At 39.4% G+C, this 24,129-nt stretch overlaps 1 protein-coding gene across 28 annotated transcripts in view; it reads left to right on the top strand.

Moving 5' to 3' along the window:
- dst (dystonin) overlaps window positions 1–24,129 on the top strand; it is a 110,445-nt gene that overhangs the window by 25,962 nt on the left and 60,354 nt on the right. For 21 of the 28 annotated variants that reach the window (XM_035944026.2, XM_035944038.2, XM_035944032.2 and 18 more), the window contains 23 exons: window positions 1,682–1,771; window positions 4,333–4,431; window positions 5,583–5,660; window positions 7,628–7,720; window positions 16,731–16,897; window positions 17,099–17,211; window positions 17,391–17,497; window positions 17,594–17,713; window positions 18,050–18,145; window positions 18,256–18,383; window positions 19,838–19,931; window positions 20,036–20,190; window positions 20,273–20,747; window positions 20,840–20,968; window positions 21,200–21,277; window positions 21,376–21,537; window positions 21,842–21,946; window positions 22,132–22,227; window positions 22,308–22,433; window positions 22,521–22,673; window positions 22,805–22,959; window positions 23,096–23,222; window positions 23,372–23,555. In XM_035944026.2, the coding sequence (XP_035799919.2) occupies window positions 1,682–1,771; window positions 4,333–4,431; window positions 5,583–5,660; window positions 7,628–7,720; window positions 16,731–16,897; window positions 17,099–17,211; window positions 17,391–17,497; window positions 17,594–17,713; window positions 18,050–18,145; window positions 18,256–18,383; window positions 19,838–19,931; window positions 20,036–20,190; window positions 20,273–20,747; window positions 20,840–20,968; window positions 21,200–21,277; window positions 21,376–21,537; window positions 21,842–21,946; window positions 22,132–22,227; window positions 22,308–22,433; window positions 22,521–22,673; window positions 22,805–22,959; window positions 23,096–23,222; window positions 23,372–23,555 (3,130 nt within the window). Of the gene's footprint in view, window positions 1–1,681; window positions 1,772–4,332; window positions 4,432–5,582; window positions 5,661–7,627; window positions 7,721–10,626; window positions 11,655–16,730; window positions 16,898–17,098; window positions 17,212–17,390; window positions 17,498–17,593; window positions 17,714–18,049; window positions 18,146–18,255; window positions 18,384–19,473; window positions 19,752–19,837; window positions 19,932–20,035; window positions 20,191–20,272; window positions 20,748–20,839; window positions 20,969–21,199; window positions 21,278–21,375; window positions 21,538–21,841; window positions 21,947–22,131; window positions 22,228–22,307; window positions 22,434–22,520; window positions 22,674–22,804; window positions 22,960–23,095; window positions 23,223–23,371; window positions 23,556–24,129 lie in introns of those variants that run through there. The other 7 variants (XM_035944028.2, XM_035944052.2, XM_035944053.2 and 4 more) reach the window with 3 other exon arrangements.

The following is a 24,129-nucleotide window of genomic DNA, read 5'->3' as shown; positions in this document are numbered from 1 at the left end:
ACAGTGACGCATAACATTAAAGCCACTTTAGTATAGTGTGGGTCCTGCTTGTGCTGCCCGAGATCCTGGAAATGAGATATCTGATTGGGATCTGGGCAGTTCAGAGCAATTTTTGTCATCTGATGGCATGTGTTGTTGTACTGAGAGAGGCTGCTGCTTTGTCTACAGCACTTTTTTGGTGGTTTGTGTCCACATGAGCGCTTGGACCTATCAGCGGTTTTAATCATGTTGCTGATGGATATTGTCTAAATGTGACACTTTCATTGCTTATGGTATAATCTTTAAAGATTTTTTTTACACATTAGATCATATTGGTTCAATAAACATGATCGTAAAATGTAAAACGACTTTATTTTGGAAGGTGGTGGATAAAACCATCAGGAAGTTTCACCTTTTTCTACATCTGGGCCTAAATTGACACTGAACAGTAGTAATTTGAAGAGTGAATGGCAGAGGGAAGCAACAGTGGTTGTAAATTAATACACCAATCAGCCAGAACATTAAAATCACCTGCCTAATATAGTGTCGGCCTATAAAGCTCTGAGTTGTGGGGGCATAAACACAGGATCTCTTGGTGTGTTAGCAGTGAATCCTTTGAGTTCTGTGTGTTACAGTGCGGAGCCAAATCGATGAGCTTGTTCCAGTGCATCCCATAAATGCTCGATTGGTTTAGGATCTGGGAACTTTAAAGGGTGTTTGAATGCCTTAGGCTATTGGTCATGTTCCTGAGCAGTTTTCGCAGTATGGTGGGATGCATTGTCTTACTGGGAGGAGGCTGCTTTTACTGTAGTGTCATTGCCATATAGAGGATGTGTTTGGTCTGCAACAGCATTTAGGTGTCAAAGCAGCATCAACATGAATGCCAGGAGTAAAGGTTTTCCTGCACAACGTTGCATTGTAAGAAGATGATCAATGTTATTCACTTCACCCATCAGTGGTTTTAATCATGTTGCTGATAGATGTAGTTATCACAAGTGCCTGAATGTGACACTTTAATTGCTTTATGGTATAAGCATCAAAGATCTTGGGCTTCTTGGTGCAATAAACATGATTAGAAAAGTTAAAACTACATGATTTTTTTATTTCATGTTCTGTAGTTGGGCTGGCAGTGGCTCGGTGGTTAGCACTGTTGCCAATATTCTCATACTACTTAAGATATATAATAATTATTTTCTAAACCCTTTTGGTTTAGCTGAAAAATGCACAAGTGCCACAAAGTTGAAAACAGGACTGTTATTCTGAGCTCACAAAAATGTTGGTTTCTAGAGCTACTTGCATTCCACATTGCAGCAATGCTGCAAATCTATGGTGATATTGTAGAATATGATGCTTTGCACCACTGTGCAGTGGAGTCGGTGGTTAGCACTGTCACCTCACACCTAGAAGATCCCCAGTTTGCATCCTGGCCTGGGCCTGGGATCTTTCTGCATGGAGTTTGCATGTCTCCCTGTGCATTGTGATAGACTGGTGACCTGTCCAGGGTGTCCTCTGTTTCGCCTTAAGTCAACTGGGATAGTTTCCAGCCTCCTTGCGACCCTAATGGGGATTAAGCAGTGTACGGATATTGGATGGATGGATGTTCTGTCGTTGCATACCTATATTTCAACTATCAATGAACAGCTGTGTAGCAATTTGGTATTTACAGGCACCTTACATCTTTCTTCCTTCCTTGTGTTTGCAGGTACGAAAGCATATAAATGACCTGTATGAAGACTTACGAGATGGACATAACCTGATCTCACTGTTGGAGGTTCTATCTGGAGACACATTGGTGAGCTGATGTTTATTTATTTATTTTTAAATGTTTTCTTACCCTGTCTAACCAGTACTTATTAAGGAGAACTTGAAGGTAGCTTTCATAGTCATGAAACACTGATAATGTTTTGGTGCATGTGGAACTTTGTCATGCTAATGAGTTCATAACTAGAGTAATTATCTTATCAAATCACAAATGACTGTAATTAGACACCAATAAGGAAAATAAAACAACTGCCATTGCTCTTCCTGTAAAGCAGTCTATCACACCTTTGTACGACTGATTCACTGGCCCTCCTCCCTTCTTGCTTATGTAACTGACTGTAGGAGGAAAGAGGGAATCCTGGGATTTTACATCTGTAATCAGATCTGCTGTGTTTTCGTATCCACCAAAATCCCCTCACAAAGACAAAGCCACTTTTTTGTGAACTGTTGGCAAGTTTCAAACATATCAAAATCCTTTTCTCCTTTATCTGCTCTCTAATATCTATGCAACTTAATGATGTGCTTATCTTTGTCATTGTGATTAGTTATGTTGCTAGATATAAGCAATAAAAGTACGGTGGTGCTTTTTTTCAGTAACAGGAAGTAACACTCAGTGATAGGATGCTTTAATTCAGCTGCAGTCGTGCCTCTGAAATGGCACCAAACTTGGGGTATTAAATAGTCTAGTTAACAAAAGAATGTTTTCTTTGTGTTGAAAAAAAATGTGAACACATCAGGGCAAGCTAGAAAATGGGAAAGTCGCTCTGTGGTTGCGCCACTGGAGTTCCTAGCAGGTTCTTGGCAGCCAGTAATCAGTCATTAACAAACTCCCTAACAATCTTTAAAGCCCACTAACTGCCCAAGGCTGCTTTTAAACAAGTAACATAAATTGTTAGTATGAAATATTCTCAGGTAACATAGACGCAGTGTAATTTATGTAATATCGCTGAGGAGGGTGTGTTATGAAGAAACAGAGGCAGAGTTTGTGCAAGAAAGAATAACCAGCTCCCTGGTTATAGCCTGTGCTTCTTCACAATGGAGAATTTTATTGATATACTTTTAAATATAAGTACTTCAGTACATCAAAAGTCTTGGGGAATTTCCTGTAGTCATAAGAGTATCCTGAATACTTGACCCACAGGAGACAAATGTTGCTGCAGGTCTGTGCATACAAAGTTCTGTTAGCTCTCATCAGTCTTATTGTCAGTCAGCGGACAAATATTGTTGCACATTTTAAATAGTTTTGATAGAATTGCATTGTGCTAAATTATGGTCCTGTGGTGATTCATACATAGATGGACACAGGTGTATAATCACTTTCCAGTCAGTCGAAACTTGATGATCAATGATCAAGAACTGTACAAAAGGAGCTGGGAAACTTTTCAAATTGTATATCACCAAAAACTTTCACAAATGAGATTAATTTGTAACTATGTTTACCATTTTGTAATTTGTTTATCTAGGTGATTAATAGGCTACTTTCCCCCTTTCGTTAAATTGCAGATAATATCTGGCAAAATTACAGAAAAAAATATTAGTTCATATGTTAACCGTGAAACAAGTGAAAGCTGTAAATAATGTACACATCAAAAGTCTATATATTTTTGATTTGGAATTTATTTACAGTTTTGGCCTGTTTATGTGTCTGTAAAATCTTTGTAAAATTACACAATTTTTACTGTATTTAAATCAGCAAATAATATTATTTTGCAGATTCTTGCCATTGTTAGAAAGAAAATTAAGTTATCAATCCTGTATGAATGAAACATGGTAAATAATTAACAGTTATTTTACAGATTTTCCATGTTTTGTTAAGTTCCGGATAATATTTAGTAAATTCCCATAAAACAACAGTATTGATTTACACATTAATCATAAGAAAAAAAAACAAAACGGTTCACATTATCCTCAAAAAGTAATTTGTTCTTTTAGAATGTAAGAGTGTAGAATTACACTATTTTTTAACTGTATTTAAATCAGTAATAAAAAGTATCATCATTTTACAGATTTATTGTCGCTGTTTTTACAGTTGTAAAAAACAGAATTAAAGTTTACAGATTACAAATACAGAATGTTAGGGTATTACATTTTTTAAATTCTTTTTTTGACACCTTTGCTGCTAGATTTTCTGTGTTTTTTGTGTTTTTTTTTTTACAGCGTAGCTGCTATATGTGTGTGATATATGTGAATACTATAGAAATAGTACATGTTATCAGTATTTGCAGTATTTCATTTCTCTAATAATATTATATTATTACATTTATATTGAATTGCGTTGTCAGGCCTTTGTCCAGTCCAGAGTACATGTAATATAAATACATATTATTAATATCCTGTGCGACCTTTACTTTGTATATTTAAAATGCATGTATTCCTGTGCAAAGAACCGCAGCGGTTCCTCCCGCTCCAGTCTGACTAACTTCCATCCTTTAAGTAGCTGTCTGTGTTCTGTTTACATCCCACTTTCCTGCTCTTCTGTTCTCCACTCTTTGATTGCTTTCTGTCCATTGTCTAACTTTCTTTGATTTGGCCGCTGTGTGTGTGTCCATGTCTTCCTTTTCTCCCCCCATGTGTTGCCTTTTCGGTGGTAAGCCAAGGGAGCGTGATTTACTGAAGACTTTGCGGTTGGTGAGTGGGACAGAAGCATGTGCAGTTGAGCAGCATGGAGACACGGTGGATGATGATAAGGGGGTATGTGTGGCTTTACCCCCTCCACCTCCTTGTAATGAACTAATTCAGAGCGTGCTGTGACCAGTTAACAGGAGCGTAGAAACAATCCCACTGTAGCTCTTATCGTAGCCTTAAGTAGTTGCCTGAGTAGATTTTGCAGTTTTTATATATGATTGTAGATTAGTGCTTCTCTCCTCATGATTCAGTTACATTTTGTTTCATCAGTGCAGCACTGTGTTTCATGGTGACGCTTTCTTCGTGAGGGAATAATATGCATTTTTGTTTATGTTGCCAGAAGATACCGATAATACTAGGAAATACGTGCTTGAGCCAAAGACCCAGGCAGCTTCATCATCAAAATTTCTTTTTGGGCTTGTGTGTTACACAAAATCCAGAGATTTGCCCTTCAAAAGCATTAAAAAGATGCAGTATATTATAACAGAAGTTGTCTACGAAGCTTGGGTCTTTACATCCATTTCACTAGCTTTGCGGATCATTGAGTTAAACTCTTCGAACCTACATGATGATCTGGACATTTTTCATTTGCTGCTTTTGAGTATTTTGCTGCTTTCAAGCCTCAAGAAGGCTCAGTAAATGAATGACATCCACTACGTGAAAGAGATGTTTTGGTGCTTTGCTGCTAAAGATGAGTAGGATGGCTGAACGCAGTGCAAGTCCTTTGCTACTGCAGCATCAGGGCTTGAATGCATTTTCCATTTCATTACCTCATGCTCTGGCCCCCAACTGTTCACAACATTTTGCCACAAGAGGTCATATAATACAGCATTCTGTGATTGTTTACAGCACATAAAACTGAATGATGTTAATTATTCCAGCTGCATCATTTACTCTAAGAGTTGGGTATCTAGCTGGTTAGGATGCTTGATTTGTTATGACATGTTCAGAGCAAATTTGGTGTCAAAAGTGGAAGATGTTCTAGGAAGGTACACTATATTTACAGTATGCACATTTTGAGTGGGCTTGGGGAAATGGTGTTGTGGGTAGAGTTTTTGTGTGTTCTTTTATGTCTTGCACCTCACCAGCACAGCGGGTAAGAACCTACAAGCATGTCCTGTGTCCTCCATGCTACTAATCATTTTTTAATTTGCTCTCTGATTTTGAGAAGAATCTAATTAGCATACATGGCTCCTGTTCCCTCTTTATGTCCACAGCCTCGGGAGAGAGGGAGGATGCGCTTCCACAGACTCCAGAATGTACAAATAGCACTGGATTATTTAAAGAGGCGGCAGGTAAGGATCGGTTCACATATATTTTCAGACTTTTTATTTTTGACGAGGATTGGAATAAATTTGAATCAGTATAACCTTACACCTTTTAACCCTGTGAATCCCGAGCAGTTTCTAGCGTTTTTTTGTTTTTGTTTTTTTTTAAATCACATTTTTACCCACTGTGGGCTCATTTTTTTACTGTAGTATAAAATCCTGCACCTCCATGGAAACAACAGAAAATGTAAAGATAGAATTTATTTGATTATCTCACAAAAATTGGAAACAAACAAAAAAAAAAACAACAACTTGGAATCAACATTTAAAACATTTTTCGAAATGCACATGAGAGTTGCCAATACTGGAATAAATGTTAGCTCTAAATACCCTAGATAATGTAGTACTTACATTTTTATTTTGTTTCCATACTTGCCTCCAATCTACTCAGTGCAAACACAGCCTGCAGTTCAACTGAAAAGTCTCTTTTGCTTGATAACTGTCTGTCTCAGCTAAGCCAATCCTGACTTTTCAGTTCTGCCAAATAGTGCAGAATTTTTTATTTTTTTTTTATAGGATCTGGTTCGAGTGAATTTTTAAATAAAACACATAGAACAGAGCGTTTTTACATAAATATCATGATTTTTAGCTTTGGTTATTTTTCATGATGGAATGGAGCATCACAGATGAATAGTTCAGGGATCATCGGACAGTTAAAAATCCACCAGTTCTTTATGTGTTCTCAACTTCTGGCTGTAATGTTCCGTGTAATTTCGGTGATATTTTCTTTCAAGATCACAAGCTTTTTAAACCTGCTAGCAGATTTTGGATTCAGAGGCTTAAATTGTCTCAATAAACCATTGACAGTCAGCCTGCCATTAAAACTAAAACACTGTTAATGCTTTACTGATTCATAGCCATAACCAAATGAAAGTCCACATAATTCATTTGGAATTTTAACTCTTTGAGGTAGGGTACTGAATTATATAAAGCTAAATAGTTCACATATCAATTCATGTGTGCAGCTGTTATGTATTTTGGGAGCTGCATTACATTATTATTTGTTCATTTGTAACAAGACTGGCAGCAAATGCAAGTAAAACTGCAAACGCAAATTGGTGGCACTCAGACACACTGTGTCTGGATTTCTGGGTTCAGTCCACCCCAGTGACTACTCAGATGCCGCCTGTTCTCGTGCATCACACACCGTTGGTCTCACGCGTAATTTTTCTTTTGGCTTTCCTTGCAAAAATTAAAATTCAGTTGAGTTGCCACAAGTAATAGCAGCATTTAAGGAGCGCTGACTGCAAGTCCCATCAGTGGGATTTCAAAGCGCTTTGATTGGCCTCCCCTCCCCCCGCCACCCACAGGATGTGAAGAAGAACACAGCCTCGTTGAGCCGTAGCCAGATGTGACGTAAGGCTGGAGACAAAGGAATCATAGATGGTCACAAATGAGTTGTTCTATTGTTTTAGCAAGAGTACATACCAGACACATCCATGTATCCTCTGTGCTCATAAAAGTATAATATGATCTAAGCGCTTGAGCTCACCTAAATCTCCCCCTGCAGCTGATTGATTACAGTTATTACAGATGATCAGTGCTGCCAGTGGAGGAATAAACAATTTACTGCTATATTACACCAGGATTGTGTTCAGTCACTGCTCTCTATATTATGCTTTAGGTGGAGGATGCCGTTAAATACACATAATTTTTTACTTTGATAAGTGGCAGGTTCTTAGCATTTAATTAGCAGAAATCATTAACGCTCACTGTTTATCTTAGTCCCACTCTATGATTATGGTAACACTCTTCCCTGGAATAATATTATGACTACTGTGCCACCTTGTGGTGGTTGTTACATCACAGACACAAGTCAAAATACATAAATACTCCCATTAATTTTTTTGTACGTCATTCATAGAACGAATACTTGGGTGAATGTTGTGATATTGTAAATATGTATGCATTAATAGTACTTTTTCTGTCATCAGGTCAAACTTGTAAATATCAGGAATGATGACATCACAGACGGCAACCCAAAACTGACCCTGGGATTGATCTGGACCATAATTCTGCACTTTCAGGTCAGTGTTCCTATAGTATTGTTCTTAAATACTAGTGCTTTTGATAGGCAAGTAATTACGGGATATTGAACCCAGAATGCTCAGTTAAATTTTCTTGTAAAACACATGTTGGATGAGCTCACTGGGGTGTTAACTTTTAATTTATGTGTGTCTTTGCATCCTATTTGATGTTGTTGTGTTCTATATTTTTTTATGTATTTTAATGCAGAAGATGTTCAAGAGCTTTGGGATTGAGCTGCATAATGTCAAAGGCCCTCAGTTTATTCTTTTAAATGCATCCATGATATGAGTGTTCCTGCTTTTGACCACAAGGTGTCAAAGCTGTGCAGCACACGTCATGCTGAATGATGTGATTACTGGATGATGTGATTCATTGAGGATTTTAGTGTAATATATCATGTTAGTGTTTACGTGGCTTACTTTAATTCATATTTGATTCAACTCAAGTTGCAACTTGATAAGTTAACATCAAGTAGTTGCTTGTAGCTGCATTGTCTTGGTATTGTAAAGCTAGAGAAAAGGAAGGGGAAAACGGCAACAAACCTTTTATTAATCTGTGCAATTCATAAAATTTTCACAAAGAAAAATATTTTACTCTGTGTTATTAGTTATTTCCCAGAATCTCTTTGGTTTACAGTTTTTTTCACAAGGCAACAGAATTGTGGCTTTATTTTGTGGAACTTTTGTGCACTTATTGGAAAAAACCAAACATGTGTGTCCACTTATAAAAACGCTTTGGAGAGTTGTGATGGTTTTCAAAGTGCTGTGTGCTCTAAGCCGAGTCCATATATCTTGCTGGATGTTCTCTCTGGGAATACCAAACATTTTATTGCTGTGATACAAACCAGTTCAAATGGGCTAGTCTGTATGTGCATGCCACAAGTATCCAGGTGTGCAGCAGAGTATTCAAGGACGATTCATAATCTAACAGCATGCAGAAATGCTCCCTATTTCTCATCCCTTCCCCTCCTCTCCACCCTCATTTTATTAGATTATTAATAACCTTGGCACATGCCCGTTGTAACTGAGGGACATGGATATTACAGATAATAGTGTGTGTCTTTCGGATGTCTGGCTTTGATTGCGATGGTAGTGAGTTAGCACACGATTTCAGAAACAGCATACATATGTGTGACTAATCCCTTCAATGAATTGATGGAGAAAAAGTAACTAATAGAATTTTGCCTGGACTCCAGCATGCTGACAGGTAGCGTCTGCGATGATGCCAACACCTGCTGCTGTCAGTCTCACGCAAGCCCTTGAGCAGTTGATCCAGCAGCAAAGGGCCTGTTTCTTCTTGATTTGGAATGGGCACCAGGATATTTAGGAGCAAATGTTAAATGTTGCACACAGACCTTTGGCTTTATTAAATAAGCATAGCCAGCAGCATGCTGACATGTATGAACTGCACACTATTTTCATATGACATGTGTTGGTATTACTGGCTTTACCAGAAGTATTCAGGATCAGTCTTATAGACAGAGGTAGGATTTTTTTTTAGGACATTGTGTGCCTGCTTTTCTTGCTGCTGCAGGCTAATTTTTAATATTAACTTATGTAATAGTTTTGAATCACCTCTCTAGTTCATGGCTGGTTTACTGTTTTACTGCTGCAGTTTTGTGAAGGTGTTTCAGATATTATGAATGGTTCAGTCGTGTCTGTACAGGTACAGAGTTGAATTTAATACGCAAACCAGGCAGTGCTGTATTCTTTAAAATGGTGCTCACAGTGTATTTTTGCCTGGGACGTGGGGTGGAGTGTTGCTGGTGACAGTGCACAGTCATGACAAAGCACTGCTGTCAGGTGTTTCAGTGCTTGTCTGACTTGTTTGTTTGTTTTGCCCTGAGTATCACTTTCTCTGTGTGCGATGACTATTGGTCTGCCACCTACTTAACACAAAGACCGATTCATGATTCATTCATGTTGTTTAATCACTGTTATTAAAACAATGTCATTAAAAAAACCCTCAGTCTCTATCTGTCTAATATATGTCTAATATAGTCTAATACTGCAGTGTCTGGTAGGTTGACCAACACAAGGAGAGTCAGGAGTGATCAGTACATTGTAGTTTGAACTGTGCTGGCTGTCAGGTGACTTTGACCTTCAGGGAAACTTCATTGACGTTTAAATATTGTACACTCACAGTAGCACACGGCTATTTTTAGTTGAGGTGTGTGGTGGCATTATATTTACTCTTTCACACACTCCTTATTCTCTTTTTGCCCTTAAAGTATACGTATATTCCTATGCAGAGGGCTTGTGACAGTGCTCTCCTGTAATTGCTTTAGTGGTTTTATACTGTGGATCACTTCCTGGTTGGAGCATTTGCCCTCTTGCAAACTGCGGTGGTGGTGATCTGTTCAGATAATAGTGTTTGTCCAAGCCATTGGACTTAAACCCCACCTCTGGCTCGGCCATTGGACGTAGCTTGATTAATAGACAAAGTGAAAGCACTTTGTTGTCCGGCTTGGATTTGCCTCAGCTCCTGCTGCTCCCGCTGACCTATCCCATTCTGGTTTTCAAAGCCTTTCTGACTGGCCGGTTCATGCAGCCATAAACTTGCTGAGCCAAAATTTCTCACAGAATAATAGGTGGCCTTCAGCTGGCATCCAACTTGCAGTTTTACAACTTGTCCTCCATGCAGACACAGTGTGGCCTCATCACACAAATATTATGAAAAGGAAATAGTCGGCTGTGACGTGCCTGTTTACTGTCTTGACGAAGCCAGCGTGAAACAGGTCTGTCCACAAGCCTTTTTTCCTTCTTACCCAGCTGAGAGCCGCGAGCACGTGGGCCACGTCTGTGTGTGCATTTATGGTGTTTGTGCTGGATTAGCGAAGCCGGAGAAAATGTTTCAAAGGTCAGAAAAGATTCCAGTGTCAGAGGCGAGATCCAAGAGAGAGCAAGGGAGCAAATGAGAAATGCAGAGAGAGAGAGAGGGAGAGAGAGAGAGAGAGAGAGGCTGACCGGTTCCCAGCAGTGAGTCTCTTAAAGTCAATGAAAGGAAGACGTCAACTCTGCTCTGAGTGAGACGAGCTTTCTGTCTGTCTGCCGGGCTGCCACTGCCTATTGCTACTGGCACTGTGTTGAAATGGCTTTCTGTCAATGGGATAGCGGTTCTACGGAGCAAATGGCGCTCACTGGATACTTTGCCTGAAAACTATTCAGCACAGTTAATGGGTAAGACATGGGAAACATCTGTGGCTGTGTTCGAGGCCCTAAAGAGGAACAATACATCGACCCGAAGAAAGCTCCACTGAATCCTGAATCTAAAGACCTCAAAGGTCGCCGCTATTTTCAGAGGAAGAAGAGGAAATCAGGGGAGTTTAAGCCTGGTGGATCTCTCAGGAGTCCTGTAAGTGAAACCAATAATAGCAAGGCCATCTACAGAAGTGCAGAGTCTCAAGATGACACAGATGGGAACATCGAGGAGAACCAAGCCAGGCTGGGTGAACCCTCAGAAGTGGAGAAGGAGAACCATCTATCCAGGCAAGGCAGCATCAGCAGAGGTGTTTACGTTGGAGAGGTACCGGTTTTAATCCTCAGAGATCCTTGTGATCAACCTCCTGTCACGAGTTTAGTATACAGGCTGGGAAGGTTTTCTACAGACCAGGCTGACGGCAACAGAAACAGGCCTGCTGTAGAAGCAAAGCTCCGTGGAATCAGCACAACGTCCAGAGGCGTCTCGGCCAAGGATGGTCTTCTTGTAAAGAAGCTGCTACGACGCCAGTTAAGGAGGGCTGTTAGCTTCGGAGCAGTGGAGCACATGTTGCAGACTCTGAGGGGTAATGACAGACCTGGGAGCGAGGAAGCGTTTGCCAAGATTATATGGGGCTCTCAAGCACACAGGAGGAGGAGACGGAGGTCCTACACCTGCTCTGGTTACGTAGACTGTATTCCAGCTCCGGCCAAATGTATTTCCACCCAACACGAGGTAAACCAAGAACATGCTATCTATAGCCATTAAGGGGATGATTCATAATAAGGGGTTTGATTGGGGCATAATGTAACCTGAGCATTGCAAGGTTGATGTTTTAATACACGTCAGTGAGCCAGTAAGGCAGCTCCTTATTGTGCTAAACAAATATACTTATTACAGAGTTTTATACCCCATTGGCATGGTCCATTGAATTTTGTTGTCATTTGTATCCAGTGGCTCTTGTACATACAATAACTCAAAAATCACATGCTATAGAAGATTATGTAAACAGAGTGTCGATGCATAATCACATTATCTGCAAACTACTGTTAAAATACACATGCTGCTCATCTGTACAGTTGGTGGAGTTGAATGTTGTTTTGTTGAAGTCCAGTAGGTAGTTGACCAATTACATTGCATCAGTAGTCACATGTGTGGAATGCAAAGGTTTTATCAGTGAAAAAAAAGAACCTTTCACTATTCATAAGTGATTATAAGTGACAGAGTATGTGTTTTAGATATTTTCATGTGTTTCAGAGATTCAAATGCATACTTTGAGTCCTTTGCGGAATGATAGCAGAGCCTACTTTTGTTGATTGCAAGCATGAAATATCGTATTGTATTCATTCTTAATCTTAATAAGCATTCTTACAAGTTAGTTTTGATATCATAGTGGTTGAGAGGCTGAAACAGGTGAAAATATATGGTGTTTACTCGAAGTGCATCCATCTGTCAGTTTGATTTCAGTGTTTGTGGATCCATGGTGACTCTGTTTTATTGCATTCTTCTTGAATGTCTTTTATCCTTGTGTTTGTTTTATGGAAACCACAGAAATATAGAAACATATGGTATTTCCATCATGCTGACTTCTTGGTGTCTGTGTTACAGGAAAACAAAGTCGAGAAAGGCTTTAATCAGTATTACAGAGATTGTTTGGATGTAATCAGTGGTGGAATGTAGAGTACGTTTGCTCAATTACTGTACTTAAGTATAAATTGGAAGTGCTTCTAATTTACTTGAGTTTTTACATTTCATGCAGCTTTTCTACTTCTGCTCCACTACATCTTAGAAGGGTCAGTCTGCCTTAATTCAATAATATCCCATGCCTGACCACCTTCAATTTGGCAGATTTTTTTAAAGGCATGACTGGTGTGATTGAATTGACCATGTGTAAAATCTATGGTCATAGGGAGCATTAGTTTTAGTGTTACAAATTCTTAAAGAGGTGGTAGCGTCATGTTGATTTTTGCATTATTTTCTTTGTGCCAGTCTGTGGAGCAATGTTTGAAGTGCCATAAAATGAGAAATGCTGAAACCAGTACACCATGTATTATTGCTACCAATTTTATTTGACAAGGTGTAATGAATTTTAACAGGTCTTGATAAAGAAATCAAAAACTAATTTTAAAAAAATATGTCTGACATATTGCTGGTACCACTTTTCGTTACAATAGTTTGAAGGACTATGAGTTGGAAAACCATGATTTTTCTTTTAGACCAGTAACGATGTTAAATAACACTTCCAGTTGGGACCAATTTGGCAGTGGTTTCATCTATCATACCAGCTCAATGTGTGTTCTAATATTGGCCATATATGCAAAAAACACCTTAGTTTTAGTATTTTTTTCTCATAAATTATGCCTCTGACTGAGTCACAGGAAAAATAAATTCTGCCTCTTAGAGTGGAAAATTAAGGTTTTATTATTAGTTGAATATTGGAACAGAAAAAAAAAACATGTAACTGGTTTGTGTTGCTCTATCAAAGCAGAATTGTGCCACATGTACATATCAATGAACTGACAAAATTATGGGACTGTAGCTATCTTATTTTTCAAGTTATGGCATTTTAATCATTGCTTCGAAGATTGGTGTGAAGAAATGATGCAAAAAGCTACACGATCCTGAATTTTTGACTCAAATACTAATGTTACCTATGACCCCAGATTTTCCACGTTTTACTTAATACCATACATATGTACAAAAAAAAATCTGACAAATATGAGATGGTCAGGGGTGAACCTCATGAAAATTTTGGTAAATTGAGGTGGAATGATCCAGAAATAAATATTGTACTTTTTACTCAACTGCTTTCGTGTGACAGCTGTAGTTACTTGTTACTTTGAATATTACATTTTTCTTTCACATCCTGTTCAGTGAGAACCATATACCTCTATTTGGTAATCATAGGAGCCTCTGTAGAAAACTACTAGAATTCTCTTTTAGAAACCAAGATTTTTCTTTTCACCCACTAACAATATTAAATAATACTTCCAGGTGGGACCGCTGTAGCGGTGGTCCTTCACCTATCATACCAGCTCAGCGTGTTTCTGATATTGGCCATATATGCCAAAAATTTTATTTAATTTTTTTTTCTCTCACAAACTATGCCTCTGACTGAATTACAGGAAAAATAAATTCTGCTTCTTTGAGTGGGAAATAAAGATTTTATGGTTAGTTGAATATTAATAAAATAATAATAATGCATTTTATTTATATTGTGCTTTTCAAAATACTCAAAGACACTTTAAATAGTTAGATTCTAAAATCAGCAAACATTTAAAACAGGAGCATCAAAAAACAAGTCATGAAACACATCCTAAAAACAAATTAGTATTATGTATTAAAAGCAGTTCTGAACAGGTGGGTCTTGAGGAGTGATTTGAAAGTGGTCAGGTTGGTGCAGTCATGGATTGTGGGGTAGGGAGTTCCAGAGTGTGGGGGCAGATATGGAGAAGACTCTGTCGTCCCAAGTTTGGTGCTTGGTTCTGAGCCGGGAGGCAGAGGAGTTTTGCATTATTGAAATTTTAAAACAACTCGGACATTTTTTGACCAAGTTTACATCATCATATAACTGGTTTGTGTTGTTCTATGAAAACAGGGTTGTACCACTCAAGATATGTAGATATCAATGAGCTAGTTAAGCTAGTCAAGTTATGGCATTGCTTCAAACATTTCTCCACAGTTTGGTGTGAAGAAAACAATGCATAAATAGAGAACCTAAAAGAGAAGTGAAGTTGCTTTCTGCTGAACCTCCTATGATTACCATGACCTGGATGACTGAGAATCTACACACACAACTCCGTATTTGGTGATTTCAAATTTGAAATATTCTGATAAATAGAAGGACATTCTTCTACTTAAAATATATTATAATTCTTTTTCAAACCCTTTTGGATTAGCTAAAAAATGAATAAATGCCACAAAGCTGAAAACAGGACTGTTCTTCTGAGCTCATGAAAATGTGACTTTCTAGAGATATGTGGATCTCACAGGGCAGCAACGCTGAAAAGATATGATGATATTATAGAATATGATGCTGCCAAACATATGTAAAGTAGTTACAATGAGCTAAGCCTTAAACATCTACAACAGTGAAGTACAATATGGACATTAATGCAGCACTAATATTAATCCATGTACAGTAGATAATTATATATATCACATGATGCTTTAAGTCCTCTGAACCCCCAAAAGTGATGCTGAGCTGAAAAGGCCTGTTGTCTTTACGAATTACATCATTACATCATTTAACAGAGACAGAAACTTTAAAAATTTAGACAATTGTTGGATTTTGAATTTTCCAACAGACCTTGAACTACTTATTGATAGTGTATACTTCTGTTGGGACTCTTAACCAAGACCATGCTTAAAATTGTGATAGTTCACTAAAATCACTTTATTTTACATTTCTCAATCAAAAATTTGCCAAAAATTGACCATTTTCTCTCACCAGCTTCTTTGAAAAACTAAAAATCACACTAGAATCTAGAAAGCCATTAGTGACTCAGCTGTGACCAGCGGTTTTGTGTCAAAATTCAGGGACTTTCTGACTAAACTGCAGCCTGTTCTCACACAAAGCAGATGGGAGAAAAGCATAGAAACAAATTAAAAATCTAAGTAGCTAACTGTCTATCATATGTAGAGTCGCCATTTCTTTTTAAGTGTTGGTAACATTTGTGAGTATTTGGAAAAATGTTGTACCAGCTGCGACTAGACTTGCTAAAGAAATGTGTTTTTTTTTTCTTTTTTACGATTTATGATAGGGTGTAGTGGTTAGCACTTTCGCCTTGCAGCTAGAAGATCCCCAGTTTGCGTCCCGACCTTCCTGGGATCTATTTGCATGGAGTTTGCATGTTCTAGCTGTGCATGTGTGGATTTTCTCCGGGTACTCCAGCTTCCTTCCATAGTCCAAAAATATGCTGAGATTAATTGATTATTCTAAATTTCCTGTAGGTGTGAGTGCAAGTATATGTCTCTATATGTAGCCCTGTGACAGACTGCCGACCTGTCCAGAGTGTCCCCTGCCTTCGCCCCAAGTCAGCTGGGATAGGCTCCAGCACCCCCGCAACTCTAATGAGGATCAAGTGGTGTAAAGATAATGGATGGATGGATGGATGGATGGATGATTGATGGCATTATAGCTTTGTTTTGCTGCACAAAAAAAACATATTTGAGTTTTCTAGCCATGGCTGTGCTGTTTCTATAGAGGTGCATGTCTTTGTCTTGCAGTAAAAATGAGCTCATAGTTGAACTTAGCTCTTTCAACTTGAGGTTCAGAGGGTTAAGTTTGTTTTTTTCCCACAATGTGATATTAGAACTTTTACTTAAATGGAAGGAGCTGAATACTTCTTCTATCACTGGCTGTTGTAACTGTGCTTTTACACCTGGTGCACCAACAACACTGTGGAACTCAACCTGTTGAGTGTCACTGTTTGCTTTACGTCATATTCACGCTGTATTGTATGCTGTAAAACCAATGAGTAATTCATTACACAACTCTGTCACACGTAGCTGACCTGCTGCTGATTTTGTCCATGTATGCACAGAGCTGTTAATGAACTAGATAAGTAATTCTTGCTATTTATAAATAAAATGTGTCAGTTTATTATTAACGTCAAGGTCTGCTCTGTACAAGATATTTACTATCTTTAAATTTTACAACAGTCAAATCTGTAAATATGAAGTCTGTACGCCACAGAAGGGGTTTAGCACAAATTTAGGGGTTTGATTTTCTGTGCCTCTAAACCACGCTCCCTTTATTGTGGATTTAATGCATTTTGAAACCCTGTTTTCTCTTTCTCTTGGTGACAGATCTCGGAGATCCATGTAACAGGGGAATCTGAGGACATGACTGCCAAGGAGAGACTGCTGCTCTGGTCCAAGCAGATAACGGAAGGCTACGTAGGGGTACGATGTGACAACTTCACAACCTCCTGGAGGGATGGGAGGCTATTTAATGCCATCATACACAAATACAGGTATAATAACATGTATAGAATGGCAGTTTTTTTTTGTTTTTTTTGCATAGCAATCAAGTATTTGCAATTTAATTGGATGCAATAATACTCTCACTCTTTGCCCTTTCAGTATTGCAACTTCTCAGAATTTCTTGCCTTGAATTGTCTGTTCGTACATTCCTTACTCACCTCCTTTTCTTTCTCTGTCCTAATCTTTTGCAGACCTGACCTGGTTGACATGAGCCGTGTGTCAGCGCAGACCAACAGATCAAATTTAGAGCAGGCGTTTTGCGTGGCCGAACAGCTGGGGGTGGCCAGACTGCTCGACCCAGAGGGTGAGGTCCAATACACAGTTTCACCTGTGCTTTGACTCTGAAAACACTGCAAATGCTTAAACATCTTGATGCCATAAATCATGTGCTGGGAGGCTTGGATTTTGGCTGGAGGAATAATTCCTCTGAGTACAGCTCATGTGTGATGTTTATGAGCTTTGGGTTTTTACTCTCCTCATCAGATGTCGATGTTCAGTCCCCTGATGAAAAATCTGTCATCACATACGTCTCGACGCTGTTCGATGCCTTCCCCAAAGTACCCGATGGTGTTGATGGAATCAATGCTAATGTAAGTTAATGGCGTTGGTCCATAAGTGACTCCACCCAATCCAAGCTAAACGGCTGAGAAGTGAGTTGTTGCTGATGATTCTTTCTCTCCGAGCAGGATGTTGATATCAAATGGGTGGAGTACCAGAACATGATCAAATACCTCAGCCAGTGGATCAAACACAATGTGGCCATAATGTCAGATAGATCATTCCCCAACAACCCTGTGGAACTCAAGGTAACAAATAAACATCTGTATTTTGTGGATTTTCATCATTATTAATAGCTTTTCTTCAATCTTGCTTAAGTTGAGCTCCAGGTGTCTTATTTTACGCAGTGCTTAGAGCCTGCATATATTGTCTGAAAGGTGATGGATAACTGCCTGCTTCAAATAGCTTAACTGTAATGCCTATCTGCTGAAACTGAGACTTAAGGGGATATAGATGGATATGAGAGAGTAGCAGCATCCATTTGCTTCTAAAAGCGAAGATGCATTCATACAGTTCTTTAAAGATGAAGGCACAAATGCTTAAAGAAGCATGTTAAAACCTGCTATTTCTGCTTTCTTTTACAGGCACTTTATACACAGTATCTCCAGTTCAAAGAACATGAAATCCCACTGAAAGAAAATGAGAAAACCAAAATCCAAACTATGTACAAAATGCTTGAGGTATCCAAAGAAAATCTTTGCAAAACAGAAGATTATGCTATTTTGATCACACATTTGCTGTCTTACAAATTGCAGAAGTAACAAGTGTGTGTTTGGGGTGTGTCTGACAGATGTGGATTGAGTTTGGACGCATTCAGTTACCCCCAGGTCATCACCCGAACGACGTGGAGAAGGAATGGGGTAAATTAATTGTTGCCATGCTTGAAAGAGAGAAGAGCCTGAGGCCAGAGGTGGAAAGGTATGTGGAGGCACTAATCTTATTTGTACTTTAGCTGACCTGAGCCATCATAATGTCATAATGTAGAGTCTAATATTTATGGATTCCATAACCTTACAACCTTATGAGTTACTAGGAAGTCAAAAGTCGCAATTTGTTACTGGGGCTGGACTTTAATTTGACAAAAGGCATGACTGCTTGAGGCCACAGCTGTATCTAAAGCCTAAAATACTCACCTTATGTGCTATTTTCTGAATGAGAAGTGTAGAGATAAGGAAGCAAACATGCTGCATGAGTCAACATAATATTTTCTATGGCTGATGCAGGTGGAGTGCTGCAGTGTCATATTGCAAGCCTGTTAATGTCTTTACTGAAACCAGAGACTAAGGATCAGTACTGCATGTGATTTGCTTTATTAAAGCACAAATCCCCACACTGAGTAGTTCCATGGTGTGGTTTATATGGACATACAGTATTAATAAGATGTCATAAACACCATTTCTCTATCAGATTTACTGCAGCCAAAGTACATCTTTGCAAATGATAAGATTTTTTTTCCCCCACTTTGAGTGTTGATGAAGTGATCAGCATCAAACAGAAAAATGATATAGACTTTTGTTCTGCAGTTCATGAACACAATCATGAATCATCTAGTTACTTTAAATAGGTTGAAATTCTAGGTAAATTTTGCCAAAGCATGCCCCAACATGTGTTTGATGTGTTAGAAAGGTACTGCTTTCTTATGGCATCTGATGTTCTGTTTCCATCGTTGTTTGTTTGCCGTGTAAGTCTTATTTCTATGGAAACTCAGATATCACCTTTTGGATCTGCCTCCTGACAATAGTTTAGGCAAGCTTACAGTTCCTTTTCTGCCGACATGGTCCGTCAACACAACACAGAGCATTAATGCTGGGTGTGCTAAAACCTGAAAGAAACCGCAATTACAGCAGTTTGGCATTTCTGTATGCGGTGTCAGTTCTTATGAAGGTGTACTGTCTCAACCTGCCATTTAATTTTCATCCCCTGAAGGCAGCATAGTGTTTCAGGGTGGGATTCTGTACACGCTCCTCACCTTTTCTGTGACACTATAAATACGAGCGAGTTGAAAACCGTTCCCTCAGTTGGGGCTACGGACACCTGCAGTCAAGCTGTCAAGGTTAGATTGAGACTGGGATCCTTCCTTTGGGATGGCAGGGCTGATTTTTTTTTAAGTAGCTAAAAATAGCAATAGCTGTTTACCATGTAAAGTAAGATGGCATATTTGAGTGGGATCTCATCGATTAGCAACAGTAGCTTCACCAGCTTTGGCTCCAGTGACGCCGTCATCACTGAACCTTTGGAAATTAACAGCTCGGTCTTTCTCAATAACAACATAGCCTATGGATCCAGGTGAGGTTACAGTGTGCAGGCTTGGCTTTTGTGAAGCTTAGTGGATTGTATTATAGTGTCAACATATAATACAACTTATTTCATAGGCTTGAGATGCTGCAGCAGATTGCAAACAGGGTCCAGCGGGACTGTGTTAACGGCGAAGACAGGCTGGCATTGGCAAGGACGTCCCTACAGTCTGTAAGTTTTGTGCAAGCTTGGTTTGACTTTATGTAAGTGGGGATAAAATAGGTCTGTGTGCATCTTTGTTTTGAGTTTTGAGTCTCCTTTTTGTGTCTCGGAAGGATGCAAAACGTCTCGAGTCTGGCATTCAGTTCATAAATGAAGCTGAGATTGCTGGCTACCTGTTAGAGTGTGAGAACATCCTCAGACAACAAGTAGTGGACATTCAAATTCTTCTGGATGGGAAATTTCCATTTGCAGATCAACTTGTCCAAAGGTACAAAGTGCTCTTGCAGAAATAGCACACTGATTTTTCTCACACATTAAGACTTCTCATATTGTTGCCTTCTTCTATTCAGGGTATCAAAACTCCGGGATGATCTTCTGGCCCTGAGATCCGAGTGTTCCTCTGTGTACAGCCAAGGCCGCACCCTGACAACAGAACAAACCAAAATGATGATCTCAGGCATCACACAAAGCCTGAACTCTGGCTTCTCACAGAACATTAACACAGGCCTGACACCAGCCCTTACTCCTGCACTCACCCCCGGGGGCTTAGGCACCCCTGGGTCCACATTCACCTCTAGCCTTACACCGTGCCTGACCCCATCCTTGACCCCTGCCTTGACCCCCAGTCTGCAGCCTGCTTCAGTCCAGAGCTACATGGGAAGTGGTGATGGCAGCGGCATGGACCCAAGTGGCCTCAGACATTTGAAACACATGCAGATTCGGAAGCCCTTGTTGAAGTCCTCGTTGGCAGACCCGAACATGACGGAGGACGAGGTCAACATGAAATATGTCCAGGACCTCCTGAACTGGGTGGAGGACATGCAGGTGAGCAGTCACCATCAGTTTTTTATTGTTGTAATAGGCTTTTAATTGTAAATATTTTATTTTGAATATTTGCATTTTTTTCTGTTTGAAAGTTACAACTGGAGCGTTCAGAGTGGGGATCTGATTTGCCAAGTGTGGAAATGCATTTAGAGAACCACAAAAGTGTACATAGAGCCATTGAAGAATTTCAAATGAGTCTTAAAGAAGCCAAACTGAGTGAGGTAATTTAGTTTCATTCTTTTTTCTGTCTTGATTGTAGTCTTAGTGGAAAATATCAATAATCCTATATAATTTAATAATTTGAGGCCTAAATGTTAGCCTAACATGGCTTGCTAAAATATATTCATGCAATGTAATTTAATTTAATGTAATTTAGTTTAATTCAAATTTAGCTTCTCCAGAAGACATTAAAGGAAGAAGAAAAAAATGTAATTGTGTTTATGTTTTCCAAGATTCAGATGACTATACCCCTGAAGCTGAGTTATTCAGACAAACTGAACAAACTGGAGAAACAGTATGACAGACTATTGGTAAGTAATTTTATATTCTCAACAATCCTAATTTAAAATTTGTGCTGCTACAAATTGTTCTTCTTGTAGTCTGACTTTATAATTGCTTGCTTTTTCAGAGCTGTTCTAGAGATCGGCAAAGCCACCTGGAAAGTCTGCATGACTTTGTGTCTCAGGCAACTCAAGAGCTGATCTGGCTGAACGAGAAAGAGGAGGAGGAGGTTGCGTTTGACTGGAGCGATCGCAGCAGCCACATCTCCAAGAAGAGAGACTACCATGCAGTACGTTTTTTTTGTTTTGTTTCTAGACATAATCTTTTCGGTGTGGATTACATAACAAGGACTTCTTTCTTGCATTTTTTAAAATTTTTATTTTTTGGGGGTTGTATACTTTTGGCAATGTTGCAGCTGCATTTATTTAAGGAAACAACAGTATCAGTGAAAGGATTTGCGTATAATTTGTGGCCTAAAGGACTAACTTGCTCAGCAGTGTGAAACGAGATATGAGAGTGTGTGAGATGATGGAGTGGCTGGTTTTATGCCACGGCTGAATGCCAGTGATACTCAGCTTAATGTCTTTATGCAGGACCTGATGAGGGAGCTGGATGAAAAAGAGGAAGCCATCAAGTCTGTGCAGGACAAGGCAGATCGCCTAATGCTCAAGAACCACCCAGCCAGGCTAACAATAGAAGTAAGCCCTGAGTGTTTTTCCTTGATGCATTTTACATTCCAAATTTCACCTTTCCTGTAGTGTCTCCACCCCACATACAGCTCCAACAGTGACTCAAAGATTCAGAAGTCCTGTTTCAGCTTGTGAATTTCTAGCTATTGCACCTGGATATTGTGTGTCTTATTTCTGTGTTGTTCCTCTTCCAGGCATACAGAGCTGCAATGCAGACACAGTGGAGCTGGATTTTACAGCTCTGCTCATGTGTAGAACAGCATCTCAAGCAGAATGCAGTTTATTTTGAGGTGAGTTTCACATTTTCAGTTAATACAGTGAAGTGGATTTGTTTGTCGCATCTATTTTCATATGCTTTCCCCCTGTGCAGTTTTTCAGTGATGCCAAAGAGTCCATGGACTACCTTAAGAACCTGCAAGATTCCATACACAGGAAATATAGCTGTGATCGGACAAGCAGCCTACACCGACTGGAGGATCTCATTCAGGAGTCCATGGTATGCAAGCAGAAAGATGTAAAGGTGCATGTGAGGGTTGTTGCAAATCAAAACAAAGAAAACGCTTCTTTTTTGGTGTGTGTTTAGGATGAGAAGGAGCAACTTCTTCAGTACCGCAGCACTGTTGCTGGGTTAGTGGGCAGGGCCAAAAACATTGTGCAGCTCAGACCCAGGAACCCTGAAAGTCCGGTGCGATCCTCCATCCCTGTCAAAGCGATCTGCGATTATCGTCAGATAGAGGTACTGTTGTCTGTACCATTGCATACCACTTTTTATCTTGGTTTATTTCAAATGTTGAGGCAAATTTGTTTGGTTTTTTAAAATTATTTTTATAGTGATTCTGTGATTTTCCTGTGTCACAACTCTTCCAGATTACCATCTATAAAGATGATGAGTGTGTACTGGCCAATAACTCTCACCGGGCCAAGTGGAAAGTCATCAACCCTGCAGGGAATGAGGCCATGGTGCCCTCTGTTTGCTTCACTGTGCCTCCACCCAACAAAGAGGCTGTTGACATGGCTACAAAGTAAGTTGCCAAGATGCTATGATTCATTTCAAGTCAGAAAAGAGTTAATGCATGAGTTTAAATTGCACAAAATGAACTTTTCCTGTTGGCTAGACTTTCTTGGATACTTTATTGATAATTTTTGCTTTTCTTGCAGAACTGAGCAGTTGTACCAGAATGTCCTGGCACTGTGGCATCACTCCCACATCAACATGAAGAGTGTGGTGTCTTGGCATTATCTAATGGCTGACATACGAGCCATCCGCAACTGGAATGTGGCCTCAGTATGTTTCGCTTTCTTTGAAGACTGTGATCAATCACACTTTTCCACACCCACTGATAGATCATATGTGATATTCAGACTCAGCTTTGATCATCCTTCTCAGAAACCGGTTAGAAGCCCATTTGTCTTATTTCCACTCTTATCTTACAGATAAAGACCATGTTACCGGGTGAGCATCAGCAGGTCTTGAGCAACCTGCAGTCCCACTTTGATGAGTTCCTGGAAGACAGCGAGGAGTCGGAGATATTCACAGTGGCAGATTGTTCACAGCTGGAGAGAGACGTGGTGGCCTGCAAAGAGTACTATCAGGATTTACTGCGATCTGCAGAGAGAGGCAAGTCTCAAAGTCCCCTCCCCTCCTTCTCAGCAAGGAGCTGTGGTGTACATTGAACAACACCTCACCGGAAACACATGGCTCTTAAAGTCTTTAAAGCCTTAAGTTAATACCTTTTGGAATTATGTTTGTTTTTCTTTTACTAATTAAGAGCCGTTTCTTAAGACATGGTTGAATTTGTACTGTAAAAGTACAGGAAAACACTGATGTGTTGTTAAAGGTGGATTTGCAATTCTGGAGAAGTTTGTTGATTTAGCTTGTGGGTATGTTTGAAACATTGCATGAGTCAGATTGACAGTAAGTCTCTCTGCCAGTGCTCCTTTCCTTTCATGTCACCTTCATCCTGTACAAAAACACAAATGTGCATGGGACACACTAGAACAGTGTTATGCAGATTGGTCTGAGCCACTTTGTTTGCTATTTGCAAGCCAGGCCTGTGTACAGACAGATTTTTCTCTCAGCATACACATAAAAAACAGCTAGAGAGCTGTTGAAGAGATTTTCTCTCAATTTGACAAAATGTGTATTGGATTAAAATTCCTCAATCAACATTTGATGTGCTTTTTGCGGAGTT

Source organism: Amphiprion ocellaris, chromosome 16 (assembly GCF_022539595.1).
Source record: "Amphiprion ocellaris isolate individual 3 ecotype Okinawa chromosome 16, ASM2253959v1, whole genome shotgun sequence".
Lineage (NCBI taxonomy): Eukaryota > Metazoa > Chordata > Actinopteri > Pomacentridae > Amphiprion > Amphiprion ocellaris.
Note: the sequence above shows the minus strand (reverse complement) of the source record. Positions and strands in the feature narration are given on the sequence as shown.